Here is a 17,887-nt window from a genome sequence, read left to right on the forward strand (position 1 = left end):
TGATCCTTTATACAATGTTCATTTTGCTACGCATTGTTGGGAGAGGCTGCCCTTATTTTTCACAAGAAAAACCCTAGATTTAGAATCTAATGTATAATTGAAGGTTCAAAAGAGAAACTGTTGGTATAGTCATAAGGCCACCCATTTCCGAAGTAGTAGTTTCAACATTAGCCTTGCCACCAATAGTTCTACCAATGTCATCATTGTCCCTTGTATTGTTAAAGAGAAAGGAGAGAAAACGCAACTAATGGTTCAAATATCATGTTTGTGTATTAAAGATGATAAGATGAATTTCCAAAAAAAAAAAAAAAAGGTAAAACTAAAAGGAAAAGGAATAAGCTTTTTTCCTTTAATCAAATAGAGAAATAAGAAAATTTTATTTTAAAAAAAAAAAAAAAAAAAAACTTACCTTGTGGTTACAAACAAGTTGAGCTCAATCATTTTCTACAATATATAGGATTGCAAATTAAATTTTTAATCAAAATTGAGCTCAACTTGGAACTCAAACTAAGCTTCATTAATTATACAGGTTCAAACTTATTCATTACAGTATTAACCAACTCAAGCTGACTAGCAACTCTAGGATTACAAAATGTAAATTAAGCTTATAAAAAAGCTAAAAAACGAGTTTATAAATGAATTGTTCACAAGCCTTAATAAGTTCAACACCTCACTCATTTAATAAAAGTCTCAAAATTAAGAAGAAAATTGATTAAAAGATACTTGCCTTTATAAATTAAGTGAAGATATTACCTTTATAAATTAAGTGATGATCATTATAGTTCCTTCTCCCTTAATCCGTGCTTTAACCAAACAACTCAAGAGACACTCTCCCCACCACCTTCCCCTCTTTCCTTTCCTTTCCTTTCCTTTATTTTTCTTCCTTTTCCTTTTATTTCCTTTCCCTTAAGGAAACCCTTCATCCAAAGTTCCAAATGGACCCTTAGGTCCGCCCACTTCTAGTCCATTTGGAATTCGAAAAATATTCAGGAAAACAAAATATCTAGGAAAAAAAAGGAAAATATTAAGAAATCCACAATTTCATGTTTTGTTACAAGGAAAGTGAGAAATAAAAATAAGAATATACCAAATCCAAGAACCAAATCTTGATTTTATATTTCATTATTATTGATTTTTTCTAATTTTTAATCATATTAAAATAAAATTTTATTATTAATAGTATTTAATATAGAAGAAAAATATAATAAAAAATGAATTTTCCCCTTATATTCCTTTTTTTTTTTCTTTTTCCAAGCAAAATCTTCAATCCAAACAGACCCATAATGTGACAAAAAAAAATCTTTAAAAATAAAAAAAGAAAAAGAAATAATCATTATGTCTTTCTAAGCAAAATAATTAATTTTACTGGCTAGATGCAAAGTGAGTAAGGTATGCATGGGCCAGCATGAGGCCTAGTTGAACTTGAGCCTCTGTGGTGAGATGAAGATGATCCTCTGCTAGGGGGAGTCCCTTGGCATCCACACAGACCACGTTTGGGAGATCTATGCCCCTTTGTGCTTCCCTTACTCTCTCCATATACCTCTCATCTCCTGAGGCAATTGCGACCTGCATATTTTTTATTTTTTTTATTTTGGGTAGATAAGATGGGTCATTTATGAGCTTTGACTAGGGGTATGCATATCTCATGCTGCTCATCAAAAAATTTAAATAAAAAATTAAACCATAAAAGTCATGCCTTGTATCTCCCTGCTAAAAAAAAATAAAAAACCAAATTGTCAACATACAAAGTTCAATATTTTTTGAAAATGCAATGCACATTAGTAGAAGTTGCACCCTTGCTAGAACACCACTGTTGCCCTTACCTCTCCTCCACACACCACCACACTTCTACCCTAGCAGTGATAGGTAAAATTGTAAGCCCTAGTCGATATAGCTTCGATTTCGAAGGATAATCATCCCACGCTTTCTCTCCCTCTTTATTGCCTTACTACAAGATCCAGCTCTTCCCACCATTGGCCGCCTACAATGCTCAAGGAAAGCCCCATTGAAGCCGTTGCTAGGAACTACCACTGCAACTCCCTTTGTTTCGCCTTTACTACGGCCTACAGCCAACAAATTGGCCATTCGATTGTTCGTGCTCTTTCTAAGGCTAGGTCACCACCGCTCAACATGCGACGCCATTTTCACTTAAGATCGCATCGTTAGTTATTTAAGATTGCGCCACAAAAGAACCTCCAAGTACCAGTGGATTGATTGTTATAGATCGTACTCAATTTTCAGTGAGATTTCGAATAAAAGCAAAAAAGCATGGATGAATTTGGGGTCCTCTACAATGCCTAAATTCCATCAAGGGCAACTCTAACCATGATGGCAAGAGGTAGACTTAAATTTTTAGTCTTGAATTTGAATTGAAGAACTCTTGCAATTCCTTATTGCTTTTCAAATTCTTCGACTGATTTTTGTTATCGAAGTTAAATGTTTGGCATCAAAGTGTAATTAGTACAGTATTACAATCATTTTTCCTGATATACAACCTTGCCATTTTGACACCAGTGAAATCTCCCCCTCCCTTGATCTGTTTTTTACCAATTGTTGGTTAGTAGAGTAAATTTTGTCCTTTTGATTTGCAAATCTAGGATTATACAAATATTTTCGAAATATTATTGCACAAGTTTTTGAATTTAGTCTAGATTAGATTCACACGCCAAATTGTTTGCATCCAATTGAACGCAAGGTAGGTTTTTAGAAGAATTTTTAGTATAAATTAATTTTGAATTATGTTTAAGATTGTTTATGGTAGGTTATGTGGATTTTTAGTTTTTACGTTATTGTCCATGTGAAATAAGTTTGCATCCAAGAAAAAATTCAAACTTGCACTTCAATTATGTAACACAAATTATCTTTGTACATATAGTTAGTCTCAAACCCAAATAAAGGAGCAAGGTTGCCTTCAGTAGTTGACAACCAACATAAAACTTGTCAAATCTTTATATCGTGAATTCTTACCAAATCCACTCAAGGAAATAGATTGGGTCAACATAGAAAAAAAAGGGCTAAAAAGTTAGCACAAGAAATTAGGATCAAATTAGCAACTTGTAATATCTCACACTAACAGGCAAAAGCATGAAAATAGTGGAAAAAATATTTAAAAGGAAAATTAACTTAACTTGTCTTTAAGAGACAAAATAAGTAAGGAAAAAAGTTAGAAATTTTGAAAAATTAAGATATGAACTTTGGTGCACTAGGAAAAAGAAATAAAAAAATGAGATGAAATCATTGTATACAAAGACTTAAAAATACGGTAGTAGGTATTAAAAGAATAGAAATAGAATAATTAAAATAAAGATAGCGCTAGGCCTACAAATAGTAAATGTTACTAGTGCGTATATGCTCACTAAATAGGCTCAACAAAAAATCTTAAAAAATAATTCTGAAAAAATATAGATAGTACTTTACAAGAAATACCAATGCTTGAAAAGACATTCATAGGATTTGATTTGAATGGACGCGTTGAAAAATATAATATTAGGTAATAAGAGAATACATGGAGGTCATGAATATGGAGATAAAAATGAGGTCGGTGATACAATTTTAGATTTTTTCATGTCTTATGAACACTTAATAACTTTTAAGAGTGGGCAAAATAAAAGTGAAATAGATTCTTTTTGTCGATGCCCATTTTGGATAGGGTTTTTTATCTCATAGTTAAATATAAACTCTTAAGGTTTGATTTTTGTTACATTTTAAAAGTCCTTGGGACCTCTATCTGAGGATAGGACTTTCTAGGGCCATTTTAAGCTTCACGAAAGGCCCAAACATATTAGGAGACAAGTAGGTAATTTCTTTTTGCCCCTAGGGGCACTTTCGGAAGTGCTTCCATCGTCCCAGCCCTCACCAATAAAAAGAAGGCTAAAGGAAGGAAGAGGGACAATTAACAAGGGGGAAGAGAGGAGAGACACCTTCTCCTCAGCAACACAAAGGGAATAGAGAGACTTTCTCCACAGCAATAATCAAGCTAGCGAGAACATCTCCACAACACTAGAGGGATAAAGACCCTCCCGACAGACACGCACAAAAAGAAGAAAACAAGGTAAGGGAGGAGCTCCATAAGGATACACACCCACGGTGTTGACTCATCCATAGATTGGCTTTCTCTTGGAAAGGGTTTCGTGAGCCTGTTCTCATAAGCTAGGTGATGCATCTCTCAATCCATTTCAGTTTTTAGCATATATGTTAGGGTTTTATACCTTTGTTTGATCTCTTGCTATGGCATGATTATTATTGTTTTGAAGCGCACGGATGTCCTTGAAATTTTGTTTGATTAAGTTGGTTTTACTAGGATATTTTGGTCATTTTTAAGCTGAGTACACGAGCAGCAGCTGCTATATGTCAGTGTTGGCAACACTGCTAAAGGAAAATGGCGATGGAAAGGAGAAGAAAAGAGGTTCATCTCTTTGGAGCAGAGGCGGTTGGTGCTAGGCAGATTCTTGCTTTGCCTCGCATGCATGCTAAAAACACACCTTGCTGCATCCACATCTTGGAGGTGGTGGCTGCCACCTGGGGTCGTGTGGGTGCAGGCTACATGGGAGCATGCTAGGGTTTTGTTGGAAACCCTAGAGCTAAAATAGGAGATGATGGATAGTATGGGCCGTGCCCCCACATGGTTTGCCCTAATTTGCTCATTAAATTTTCTTTCCATTCCTTTTTAATTTTTTTAATTTTTTGCTTCTCTTTGTTACCTATTGTCAATATATATAAGAAAAAAGAAAGCCTGCAATTCAAAAAATGCCAAAAAGCACATGCATGTGGAAAAGGAAAGTAGAAAACTTACGCTTTTATGACTACTTCTATAAGATAATAGCACACCTAAAAAGAGAAAGTTGTCTACATTAATAATCGGTTCTAATTTGGGAATGAGGGAGTGAATTTTTATTTAGATTATTTATTTACTTGATGTACATATTTAACATCTTGACTTTTGTTTGAATTGTTGCTATGTATGTAGGGCTTTGCATTGATTCAGTTAAACTTTCCATTCATTTGCTTGATGTTCATATTTAATATCTTGGCTTGTGTTTGAATTGTTATCATGTAAGTAGGGTCATGCATTGATTAAGTTGACTTTCCATTTATTTGCTTGATGTGCATATTTAATGTATTGGCTTGTGTTTGAATTGTTGTCATGTAAGGTCATGCATTAATAATAAACACATACATCATAGCTCATGCTCAATTAGGGACTACCATTTGTCTGGCCTACATGACCCTTCATTCTAGCTTATGATGGGATGCGAGAGAGAATCCCATTGTATGGTGCCCTTCCCTTTCCTTTCCCTAGGCATGGGATGAGTACACTCTGTATAGGTGAATGGGAGTAGGTTCTCACCTAATAGGTTGAGATATGAAGAACAAACTTGGAACTCTCTTCCATTTTCCATAAGCCACCTTCCCAAAAAACTAGTTTTTTTTTTTTTTCAATTATTTCCTTTTATGGCCAATAATGAAACCTAGTAATATTTTTTTTTCAAAAAATTCCTTTATTTTGTCGAAGATTCTCATTTCAAAAGGAAACTTCTCATTTTTTGAATCCTGAGTATCTTTTGCTTTTAGAAATTCATCTCTATGATTGATTGCAATTGAGAGTCTTCCCAATCACCATTAAATGACATATTTCAATTAAGGATTTTCAATTCAATCATTATTAAAGCTCTTATTTTTATCTTGGATTTTTTAAATCTACATCTCCATAAATTTCTGATTGAAATCAAGAGGTATTCAACTTAATCACCATTAAATTCTTGATTTTAGTTTTGAATTTAAACCTCCATCTCCATAAATTCTTGATTTCAATAAGGAAATTTTCAATTCAAACACCATGAAATTCTTGATTTTAGTCTTAAATTTGAACCTCCGTCACCATAAATTCCTAATTTCAATTAGGAGATTTTCAATTCAATCACCAATAAATCCTTAACTTTAATTTTGGGTTTAAATCTCCATCTCCATAAATTCTTGATTACAATCAAGAGAATTTCTACTCAGTCACCATTAAATCCTTGACTTTAATTTTGGATTTAAATTTTCCATCTTCATAAATTCTTGATTACAGTCAAGAGATTTTCCAACTCAATCACCATTAAATCTCTTATTTTAATCTTGGATTTTTCAATCTTCAGCATTATAAATTCTTGATTTCAATCAAGGAATTTTCAACTCAATCACCATTAAATCTTCAATTTCAATCTTAGATTTTCAAATCTCCATCATCATAAACTCTCAATTCCAATCAACAATTTTTACATCAATCATCATTAATTCCTTGATTTCAATCATTGATATTCAATCCCAATCTTCATTAATCCCTAGCACCAATCAATGATTTCATGTGATTCATTCAATCCCTTATTTAAATTTAAAAAAAAAAAAAGCTTGGTATTGACCTCCATTGATCCTTGATTTCAAAACCACTCTATCACCAAATTTCTTCATCTTTTTATCTTTTAAAAAAGATAATTTTTTTTTTTCAAATCCGATCATCTTTGAATTCATTCATTGAAATTAACCAAAGTTTTTTTCCATTTTTTCCTATTTTCAAAAATTTAGGGTTACCTAAGGTCATCCCTTTTCAAAGTAAGAGTATATCGGGGTTTTCTAATTCTATTGTTGGGACTCTTGAACGATAATTATTTCATGAAATGATTGAAAAAAGGAACTTTCACCCTTTTTTTTTCCTTTTTTTCTTTTTTTCTTTTGTTTAAGGTGTGCACACACACAATGGTAATCATTCTTTAAAAAGGTGTCAATAGGGGTGCTAGTTGACTAATCTCCCTTAAAATGATTGGTTCATCCCCTTTCCCTATGCACAAGTGTACGCCTAAACCCTATTCTCAGTTTCGTAGATCTATTAGGATTTTTTCCTTTGTTTTCCCTATAAGAAAAATAATAAAGGTGGTGACTTCATTTTTTCAATTTTTCTTATCTTTTCAAAGTTTTTGTTCTCCTTTTTTCAATCTTTCAGGTCATCTTATGAGAGTCTTCATCTTCTTTAGTCTTCTTGTTGGAGATCGCCATGCAACATCATTTGTTAACAACCCTATATCAAAATCCAGTGTCAACAGTTTGGCGACTCCACTAGGGACAGTGACAAAGTCAAGTTGCTTCCTCTGTGTATGGTTTTCTTTTTATTTGTTGAATTCCTGAGTTAGTCTTGACTTGTCTGTGCTTTTGTGTTTTCGATTCTTCTATGTTCTATTGTCTTCTTGTGGTGTGTTTGATTATATAAATTATTGTATAAATTGATTTCACTTGTTTTTATTATGATCATGTTTATTGTGGTAGTCCCAATACACACTGATCACTGACATTGCACGAGTTCTATACCCAGGCTCTCACCTACTAGAATTAGTAAAGAAACAATAGTAAAAACCTCCGTGAGACATTGTCCTCAGCATAGGTCTACTCAAAGTCTTTAATAACTAAAGATTGGGGACCTTGTTAGTCTATAATAGCAATAATGAGGATAGTCTGGGAGCCTTTATAACTTCAAAATTGAGTCAAAACTCTATACTATTATCCATGTATTCATCTTGTCCTATGATATAAATTTCACCAACAACTTGATAAATCATACAATCCCATCCAGCTAGGACGCTAAGAGCTAAATTATGTTTGCTAATTGCTGGACTATTGTGTTTTGAGGTCACATCTTGACTCAACAGGATGAATGATATATAAGATTTTGTAGTGAAACCCTCTTCAGTTTTATAAAGCAAAGTAGTGTGATCCCTATAGGGTGGAAGCTCTCGCATAGGCCACGAGTTCGAGAACTCAAATGATGATGTAACCTCATAAAAGCAGTGGTTTCCTTTTTACAGTTGTGATTGTTGAATGTGAATATTTGTACTAACTTCTATTTTTTATCCTTGTATATTCTTCGTGTCTTTTCCTCTTGTCTTATGCAAAATTCTGCATTCGAGGAGGCATTGGTCCATTGCACGTGACCCATCATTACTTAATCCAAGACTAAGGAGATGAGTACTCCAGAGTACAGTTGGGTAAGATCTTTTGACAAGAGGATCAAAGCTTTAGAAAAAAGTCATGCCTAAGTTGCTAGTACAAGAGGAAAGAAAGATCACCAGACCAAAGAGGAAATCCAGCAAGAGCTACTTACTCAAGGCAAAATGGCCCTTGTCCCGCCAAAGTTTGGTACTCCCACAAGGTGGCACAACGTTAACGCAGTCTGTGAGTTCCATATGAATTACCTGGGACATGCCACTAAGAACTATGGCATATTGGAGCACAAGATACAAGATTTGATCAATGCTAATGTTCTAAGGTTCCAAATTAAGGAAAGAGAGAATCTAAAAGTCAAGACTAGATTGTTGTTGAATCTTGGGGGACCTTCTGTAAACAGTCTAGAGGTGGCATAATTGTCTCAATAAAAAGTTACCTTTGTTATATTATACCCTTATATGGTCATTCAATTGTGAATTATTTTTGTCACTAATGGCTGAACTTGTAGCTCTTAGTGAAATTTTTGTTTAATAAGTAGCCATTTTTTTTATTTTTATTTTTATTTTTCTTTCCTTTCTTTTTAAAATGGAATGATCTGGTTATACATCTTAAGTACACATTTCCTTAGTCTTAGATCAGATGATGATGGGTTATGTGCAATGAGTCTAGGCCTCCTTATTTTGCCTCAGGCAAAAGGAAAAGACATGAAGAATATACAAGGATCAAAAATCGAAGTTTAATACAAATATTCACATTCAACAACCACAACTGTAAAAAGGAAACCATTGTTCTAGTCCAAGGGTGCCAACGAATAGGGGTTGCATGGCGTTCCCCCAAACAAGAAAACTTAAAGGGAGAAGGAAGAATATATTTACAAGACACGAATGATTGAAAAAGTTGATTGGACACCTTTATTTTTTGAAAAGGGAAAACAAAGGGGGAAAAAAATCCTAAGAGATTTACGAAATAGAGAAGAGGATTCGAGAGTACATTTATGTGTAAGGAAGGTGATTGTCCAACTGTTCAAAGGAAGATCACTTAACTAGCACCACATCGACACCCGTTTGAAGCATAGTTACTACTGTGTATATGTGCATGCCTTAAACAAAAGAAAAAGAAAGAAAATGAGAAAAGATATTTCCTTTCTCAATAGAAAACCTCGATATGCTCTTACTTGAAAAAAGGTTAGCCTCAAGTAACCTTGAATTTTGAAAATAGAAAAAAGAAATTTATATATATATATGGATAGGAAAAGTTTTAATTAATTACAATGAATGAATTCAAAGATGATCGAATTTTTTAAAAAAAAATTGTCTTTTTTAAAAGATGGAGAAATTTGGTGATTGAGTGGTTTTGAAATCAGAGATGGATAGAGGTCAACATTAAAATATCTTAATTTAAATTAGGGATTGAATGAATTGCATGAAATTATTGATTGGGGCTAAGGATTAATGAAGATTGAGATTGGAATTCTATGATTGAAATCAAGGAATTAATGAAGATCGATGTAAAAATTGCGGGTTGAAATCAAGAATTTATGTTGATAGAGATTTAAAAATCCAAGATTAAAATAAAAGATTTGATGGTGATTGAATTGAAAATCTCTAATTGAAATCAGTAATTGAAAATTTCAAGATTAAAACTAGAGATTTAATAGTGATTGAGTTGAAAAATGTCCTAATTAAATCAAAAATTTATGATGATGGAGATTTAAACCCAAAATTAAAGGATTTAATGGTGATTGAGTAAAAATCTCTTAATTGAAATCAAGAATTTATGGAGATAAAGATTTAAATCCAAATTTAAAGGATTTAATGGTGATTGAAATGAAAATCACCTCATTGAAATCAGAAATTTATAGTGATAGGGATTTAAATTCAAGACTAAATTGAAGAATTTAATGGCGGTTAAATTGAAAATTTGCTTATTGAAATCAAGAATTTATGAAGATGGAGATTTAAATCCAAGACTAAAATCAAGAATTTAATGATGATTAAGTTAAAGACTTCATTATTACAATCAGGAATTTATTGAGACAGATTTTAAAAATTCAAGATAAAAATCAGAGCTTTAATAATGATTGAGTTGAAGACCCCTTAATTGAAATTCATCATTTAATGGTGATCAGAAGACTTTAACTTTGCTATGAATCACAAAATGGATTTTTAAAAGCAAAAGATAACTCGGGATTCAAAAAATGGGAAGTTTCCTATTGAAATGAAAATCTTTGACAAAGTGAAAAGATTATATATATATAAGTTTCATCATCGACCGTGCAAGGAAACAATTAAAAAAATCAATTTGAAAAAGTCTTTTATAGGAAGATGCCCTATGGAAAATGGAAGAGAGTTCCAAGTTTATCTTTCGTGTCTCAAACCTATAGAGTGAGATAGGAGAGTACGCACCCCATGCCTTGGGAAAGGAAAGGGAATGACACCATACTATAGGCCTCTCTCCAGGATAAAGGGTCATGTAGGCTAAACATGGCGGTCCCTAATTAAGCATGAATTATGATGCATGTGTTTAAAGTCAATTGAATCAATGCATGGCCTAACTAACATGCAACAATTCAAACACAAGCTAAGATATTAAATATGCACATCAAGCAAATAAATGAAAGTCAACCGAATCAACACATAACCCTACTTACATGACAACATTTCAGACACAAGCCAAGATATTAAAAAATGCACATCAAATAAATGAATGGAAAGTCAACTGAATCAATGCATAGCCCTACTTCCATAGCAACAATTCAAAACAAGTCAAAATATTAAATATGCACATTAAGCAAATAAATGGGCTAAATCAAAAATCACTCCCTCATTCCCAAATTAGAACTGATCACTAATGTAGATAACTTTCTCTTTCTATGTGTCGTTATTACATTATTGTAGTAGTCATAAAAGGGTAAGTCTTCTATTTTCCCTTCCACGTGCATGTATTCTTTGGCATTTTTGAATTATGGAGTTTCATTTTTTTTTTCTTTATGTGTGTGTGTGTGTATAAAAGAAGACCAAAAAAGAGAAATATATAAAAAAGAAATGGAATGAAAATTTAATGAGCAAATTAAGGCAAGCCATATGAGGGCACGCCCCTCACTATCTATCATCTCCTATGTCAGGCTTAGGGTTTCCAACGAAACCCTAGCATGCCTACATGCAGCCTGCACCCACTGGACCCCAGGCACCAGCCGCCACCACCACCAAGATGTGGATGCGGCAAAGTGGGTTTTTTTGCACGCATATTCGACCACGATCAGCATGCCCATGATCTTAAGCCTCTGCTGCATGGGAATCTACCCAGCTCTAGCCGCCTCTCCTCTAAATAGATAAACCTCTTTTCTTCTCCTTTCTATCCTCAATTTCCTTCAACAATGCTGCCAACACTGGCATACAGCAGTAGTTGCTCATGTACTCAGCTTAAAAACAGCCAAAATATCTCATTAAAACCAACTTAATCAAAAAAAAATTGTAAGGACATCCATGCGCCTCAAAACAATAATAATAATTTCGTAGCAAAAGATGAAACAAAGGTATAAAACCCTAACTTACATACTAAAAATTGAAATGGATTGAGAGATGCATAACCTACTTTATGAGAATAGGCTCGCGAAACCCTTTTCCAGAGAAAGATAATCTACAAATGAGCCAATTCCATAAGAGTGTATCCTCACAGAGCTCCTCCCTTCCCTTGTTTTCTGCTTTCTGTGCGTGTGCATAGGAAGGCTATCTCTCCCTTGAGTGTTGTCAGGAAGGTGTTCTCGCTACCTTGCGTGTTGTCGTGGAGAAGATATCTCCTTTTCCTATATGTTGTCATGGAGAAAGTCTCTCTCTTCCTTTTGTGTTACTGAAAGGAAGGTCTCTCTCCTCTCTTCCCCCTTGTCAACCGTCCCTCTTCCTTCCTCTAGCCTTCTTTTTATAGGTGAGGGCTAGGTCAAAAGAAGCACTTCCCAGAGTGCCCTTGCAGGCAAAGAGGATTACCTTCTTAACTCCCAGGATGTTTGGACCTTCTGTGAAGCTTAAAACAGCCTCGGAAAGACCTATCCTCAAATAGAGCTCCCAAAGACTCAAAATGTAAGAAAAACCAAACCTCGGAGTTTCTCTCTAACCTATTTAATTGCAGGAAAAAACAATCTTAGTCAAAATGGAAATCAAATCCTAAAAGTTTTATCTGTTTGCTACCCCAAGGAATTGTGCTGCATAATCGTTCTGTCCGTTAGCATGTACACTGTCCCAAGCCCTTTTCTCTGAATAATTGTCATCCCAGATCTCGTGAGATAATATTGATTGCAATACGCACCTAGGAAAGATGGATAAACGAGAACTTGCCCTTAGAGATTGGCATTGGCATGTGGGTCCACTGCGGTAAAAGGAAAAATGGTGTCCCATTAATGGTGCACCTCAAAAATTTCAAGAAGAGGATTAATGGTACTTTTGTAAGATGATTCTATTAAGCATCTTTACTAGGCATACAAGAAAGATATATTCAAAGATTTCATGCAAGTCCAAGTTGGATGGAACAAGCCATTAGAATTTTTTGCTTTAGAATGCGAATCTATGATGGATGGTCATATTTGGCAACTAAATTATCCTATTTCTACCTCAGTAAAATTTGTTATCCTTGCTAATCATTGAGCCTTTATAAATTTTTTTTTTTTTTTCAATGTGGCCCAAGATTATACTGTTATTTCTGTTTGCCTTAATTTGCTCACTAAATTTTCTTTCCATTTCTTTTTTTTTATATATTTCCTTTTTTAGTCTTCTCTTTGTTACCTATTGCCATATATATAAAGAAGAAAAAATGGAGGTCTGAAATTCAAAAATGCCAAAAAAAACATGCATGTGGAAAAAGAAAATAGAAGACTTACCCTTTTATGACTACTTTTATAAGGTAATAACCACATAGGGAAAGAGAAAGCTGTCTACATTAATGATCGTTTCTAATTTGGGAATGAAGGAGTGATCTTTTGATTTAGCCCATTTTTTTGTTTGATGTGCACATTTAATATCTTGACTTGTTTTTGAATTTTGTTATGATTATGTTGATTTTCCATTAAATTTGCTTGATATGCATATTTAATATCTTGGCTTGTGTTTGAATTATTGTCATGTAAGTAGGGTCATGCATTGATTTAGTTAACTTTCTATTTATTTGCTCGATGCGCATATTTAATGTCAAGGCTTGTGTTTGAATTATTTTCATGTAAGTAAGGTCATGCATTGATTCAATTGACTTTAAACACATGCATCATATCTCATGCTTAATTTGGGACAGCCATGTCTGCCTATGTGACCCTTCATCTTGACTAATAATGGGATGGGAGAGAGAAACCCACCGTATGATGCCCTTCCCTCTTCTTTTCTTAGGCATGGGATGAGTACTCTCCCTTAAACTTGTATGGGTGAACTTCACCCTATAGGTAGAGACATGAATGATAAATCTGAAACTCTCTTCCATTTTCTACAAGCCACCTTCCCAGAAAATATTTTTTCAAACTGGTTTTTTTTTTAATTGTTTATTTTTATGGCTGATGATGAAACCTAATAATATTTTTTTTCAAAAGCATTTTCATTATTGTCAAAGATTCTCATTTTAAAAGGAAACTTCCATTTTTTGAATCCCTAGTATCTTTTGCTTTTAAAAATTCATCTTTGTGATTAATTGCAAATTGAAAATCTTTCCAATCACCATTAAATGACAGATTTCAATTGAGGGATCTTTAATTCAATCAATCATTAAAACTCATTTTTATCTTAGACTTTAAATCTCCATCTTCATAAATTCCATATCGCAATTAGGAGGATCTCAACTCAATCATCATTAAATTCTTGATTTTAATCTTGAATTCAAATCTCTATCTTTATAAATTTCTTATTTCAATCAAGAGATTTCCAGCTCAATCACCATTAAATTCTTGATTTTAGTCTTGGATTTCAATCTTCATCTCCATAAATTCCCAATTTCAATTAGGAGATTTTCAATTCAATCACCATTAAATCCTTAACTTTACTTTTGAATTTACATCTTCATCTATAAATTCCTAATTTCAATCAGGAGATTTTCTACTCATCACCATTAAATCTTTGACTTTAGCTTTGGAATTAAATCTCTATCATCATAAATTTCAGATTTCAATGAAGAGAATTTTTAACTCAATCTGCATTAAACATCTTATTTTAATTTTGAATTTTTCAATCTTCATCATTATAAATCCTTGATTTCAATTAGGAGATTTTCAACTCAATCACCGTTAAATCTTTGATTTCAATTTAAATCTTCATCATCATAAACTCTCAATTCCAATCAACGGTTTTTACATCAATCATCATTAATCCCTTGATTTCAATCATTGATTATCAATCTCAATCTCCATTAATCCCTAGCCTGAACCAATGATTTCATGTGATTCATTCAATTCCTTATTTAAATTAAGAAATTTTAGTGTTAACCTCCATTGATCTTTGATTCCAAAACCACTCGGCCACCAAATTTCTCCATCTTTTTATCTTATAAAAAAGACCATTTTTTTCTTTCTCAAATCCGATCATCTTTGAATTCATTCATTACAATCAACCAAAGTTTTTTCCAATCTTTTCCATTTTTTCTATGTTCAAAAGTTTAGACATAACAATAGAGTTTTAATTAAAAAAAAAAAATTAAGCGTTCACCTTATGGTTTTCCTCTTCATTTGATTCTCTTCTCTTTTTTATTTTTCATTTTAAAATAATTTTCCAAATTTTATTTATTTGAACCTATACCTTATGTAGTAGCTAGTTGAAAGAGTGCAATCTCAAAAAGACCTAAACTCTAAATTTCTTACATATATAATACACACACATGAATTTTAAGATTTACGCTAAAATTTTTAGGAACTTGGATAAAATTAGTATAATTTTATATTATATTTTATTCAAATTCACGCAAATATAAATTCAAACTTTTACTTTCAAACTTAAAAGTTCTTAAATTATTCTTAAAATTCAGTCTCTCTACAAACTAGTTTTATATTTAGTTAAAGAAATGTCTATTATTAGGAATATATTAGTTATAAGATTAGTTACTCTTAGTTATACAAAAAATTATATTTATATCATAAGAAAACAATAATATAAAACTTTTTACGAGTCCATAATAAGAAATAAACAATCATAATTATTTTCAAATTTTACTATAATAATGTCTATCCATTTCATATTACATGTTTAATAAAATTTATACTATATATAAAAGTATGAATAGTGTAGATTATTTTGTAGACAAAAATATCATTTTCCTTAATGGTTCGTTTCGAACTAGAAAAGAATTGAGAAAACGAAAGGAAAATAGGAAGGATTTCACTTTTTTATGTTTGGTTAACAAGAAAAGTAACAAAAAAAAATTTTAAAATTTATCAAATCAATAAATAAAATTTTAATTTTACAGACCTTAAGATTTGATTTTTCTTAATGTTTAATCACATTAGAACAAATATTTGATATAGAAAGAAAATATAATGAAAAATAAATTTCCTCCTTAACCTTCTTTCCTTTTCACAAGTAAAATCCCCCATCCAAACTTACCCTAAAAGGATTAAAAATTCTTAAAAGATGTAATTATAAATTAATTTGTATATAAAACTATCCTTATTTTTAAAAAATAAATTAATATAAAACCAACATTAGTAAAAAAAAATTGTATATTATTTCTAGAAGTATATAAATCATTTTACTGTAAAAAGTACTTTTATCTTTTGAAAGTAAATTTTTGTAATATATATATATATATAGAAAGTAAATTAAATCAAAATCAGATAAAAGTATATCCAAAAGTATAAACAAAGTCAAATATTTTGTGGTAAAAATATCTATATATTTTAAAAGCAATATAAAGCGTTCCTTAAAGAAAATAAATTCAAACAAAATTAGATAAATTACATTTATAAAATCAATTTTAGGTATGTTAAAAAAACTCTATTTAATCCAAAAAAAAAAAAAAAATAGATGCGTGTATATCTATATATCATATATAAAAAAACAAATAGTATAAATAAATATTATTATCTTTTAAAACTAAGAAGATATATCTAAAAAATAAAATTTAATAACATTTGATAAAAACATTTAAAAATTTTTATTTTAAATAGCTCAAAACTTGGACCTAAAAAATCTATATCATACAAAAAATAAAATAAATACAATGATATTATAAATGTTAAATAAGACATACATCTCAACATAAATAGATAAATTCTTGAATTACTATGAAGTGTCTAACATTATTTAGATAAATAATAATATAATTTCTAAAAAATAAATTATAGACATGAAAATATAGACCAAACAATACCCTCTAAATAATAAGTTTCAAATTTATTTAAAACATCAAAAATTTATTAATTGATCACTAAGTAAATGAAAAATAACAATAATTAAGCTTTTTCATTATATTGATAAGTTGCTTGAATTTAAAAACAATGAATTATGTTTTATTTGTTTCGTGATGTATTTAGTTATTAAATTTAAAAAAAATGCAAGTAACAAATACTTTATAGTATTATAATTATTAGAATTTTTTATAATTTATTACTAACTTTTAATTTTTATGTATTTTTAAAAAATTAAAATAATAATAATTTGTTTTTTCTAAAGCCACTAGATCTAGATGGGGTATATGAATTAGTTTTAATTATTAGAGGCTGTTTAAGAATTTTACCCAAAAAAAATAAAATCAAAATATCACTGGTTCAATATGGAAAAAGGAAAAATAAAAATAAAAATAAAAACAAATAACAAGAACAAACCTGAATGATTGGAAGCGAAGGCAATTGAAGGTCGTGGCGGAGATCATGAATGAGCTTCTCCATATTAGCCTTGTACGCCTCCGCATTACGCTGATCCGAAGTGTCGCTCTCTCCTTGGTACCAAAGCACGGCCCGGATCCGGCCACCATCCCTCGCCGAGACCCTCGCTCTCTCCACCATCCTCTGGTAGAGGTGCTCCCCTCGCGCCCACTCCCTTATGGCGGTTCCCCCCACCGCGCACGGCACCAGTCCCACCGTCCCCTCCGGCGTCCTGACCGCGTTCGCAAACGACATTCCGGGACCGACGCCGCAGGGCTTCTTGGTGTCGATGTCGGCGTGGAGCGGCTCGCGAGCCTCCTCCCACCGGAAGTCGGCGCTCAGGCGGAGGATCGACGCGTGGGGGCAGCACTCCGGGGGCACGAAGCCGTCCCACTTTTTGTGCCTGTTGACGCCGCCACGGCCGGCCATGTTGCTCTGGCCGGAGAGGATGAAGATCTGTTTGTCTGCGGGGGGTTCCGAGTTCTGGATTGAGCTGGAGGTCGCCATGGCTTCTGGGATTTGGGGCTGTTTGGTTAGGGGTGAAACTACACAGAGAGGAAAATGAAATTGCAGAGGATGGTTTCTCAGCTTGTTAAACCCTGTTTTGTTGAGAAATGATGAGGTCCAGCTGGTAGAAATTATTACCAAACAAGAGGGGCATGTGGGCTTTGTGCCTGGAAATGGCTGTCAAATTATGACCATGGTTGGGCTATGTGGGCTTGGTTCATCTCTAGCCAAATTAAAGTTTCAGTTGGTAGTTTCAAGTACTGAAATAATAAATCAAATCAATATATTTTTGTTAATGCAGTTAAATTAACATAATGATTTTGTTCAATTTGTTTTAAAATATTAAAAGAAAATTATTTAAACTCTCTTTTTTTTTCTTTGAAAATTCTTTGCTATATATAAATGAGTTTCAATTTGTAATTATTGATTAAATAGCATATTGTGCAAAACAATTTGTAGTTATAATCCCAATAAACTTAAGTATAATTTTAAAATTAATTATTGTTAAGTTGTCATTTAAAAATAAATTAATGATGTTATAGAAGTTTGCTAAGCTATAATTATTTTAAAATTTATTTAATATTG

The 17,887-nt window shown here is 32.2% G+C and overlaps 1 protein-coding gene across 1 annotated transcript; it reads right to left on the reverse strand.

Annotated features, from left to right (window-relative positions):
• Positions 1 to 1,202: 1,202 nt before the first annotated feature.
• LOC131155812 (probable carbohydrate esterase At4g34215) lies at positions 1,203 to 17,527 on the reverse strand. The gene is made up of 2 exons (XM_058109243.1): positions 16,757 to 17,527; positions 1,203 to 1,566 (listed from the first exon to the last, which is right to left on the reverse strand). Exons 1-2 carry the CDS (start codon positions 17,300 to 17,302, stop codon positions 1,363 to 1,365), a joined length of 750 nt encoding a protein of 249 aa, XP_057965226.1. The 5' UTR covers positions 17,303 to 17,527; the 3' UTR covers positions 1,203 to 1,362.
• Between the last annotated feature and the right edge of the window lie 360 nt (positions 17,528 to 17,887).

Source organism: Malania oleifera, chromosome 5, assembly GCF_029873635.1.
Source record: "Malania oleifera isolate guangnan ecotype guangnan chromosome 5, ASM2987363v1, whole genome shotgun sequence".
NCBI lineage: Eukaryota > Viridiplantae > Streptophyta > Magnoliopsida > Santalales > Ximeniaceae > Malania > Malania oleifera.

Excerpts from the sequence above, each read along its gene's own strand:
- LOC131155812 (XM_058109243.1), bottom strand. The coding sequence starts at position 17,302 with ATGGCGACCTCCAGCTCAATCCAGAACTCGGAACCCCCCGCAGACAAA. Across the intron at positions 1,567-16,756 it reads CTTCGCTTCCAATCATTCAG|GTCGCAATTGCCTCAGGAGA; the intron begins GTTTGTTCTTGT and ends AAAAATATGCAG.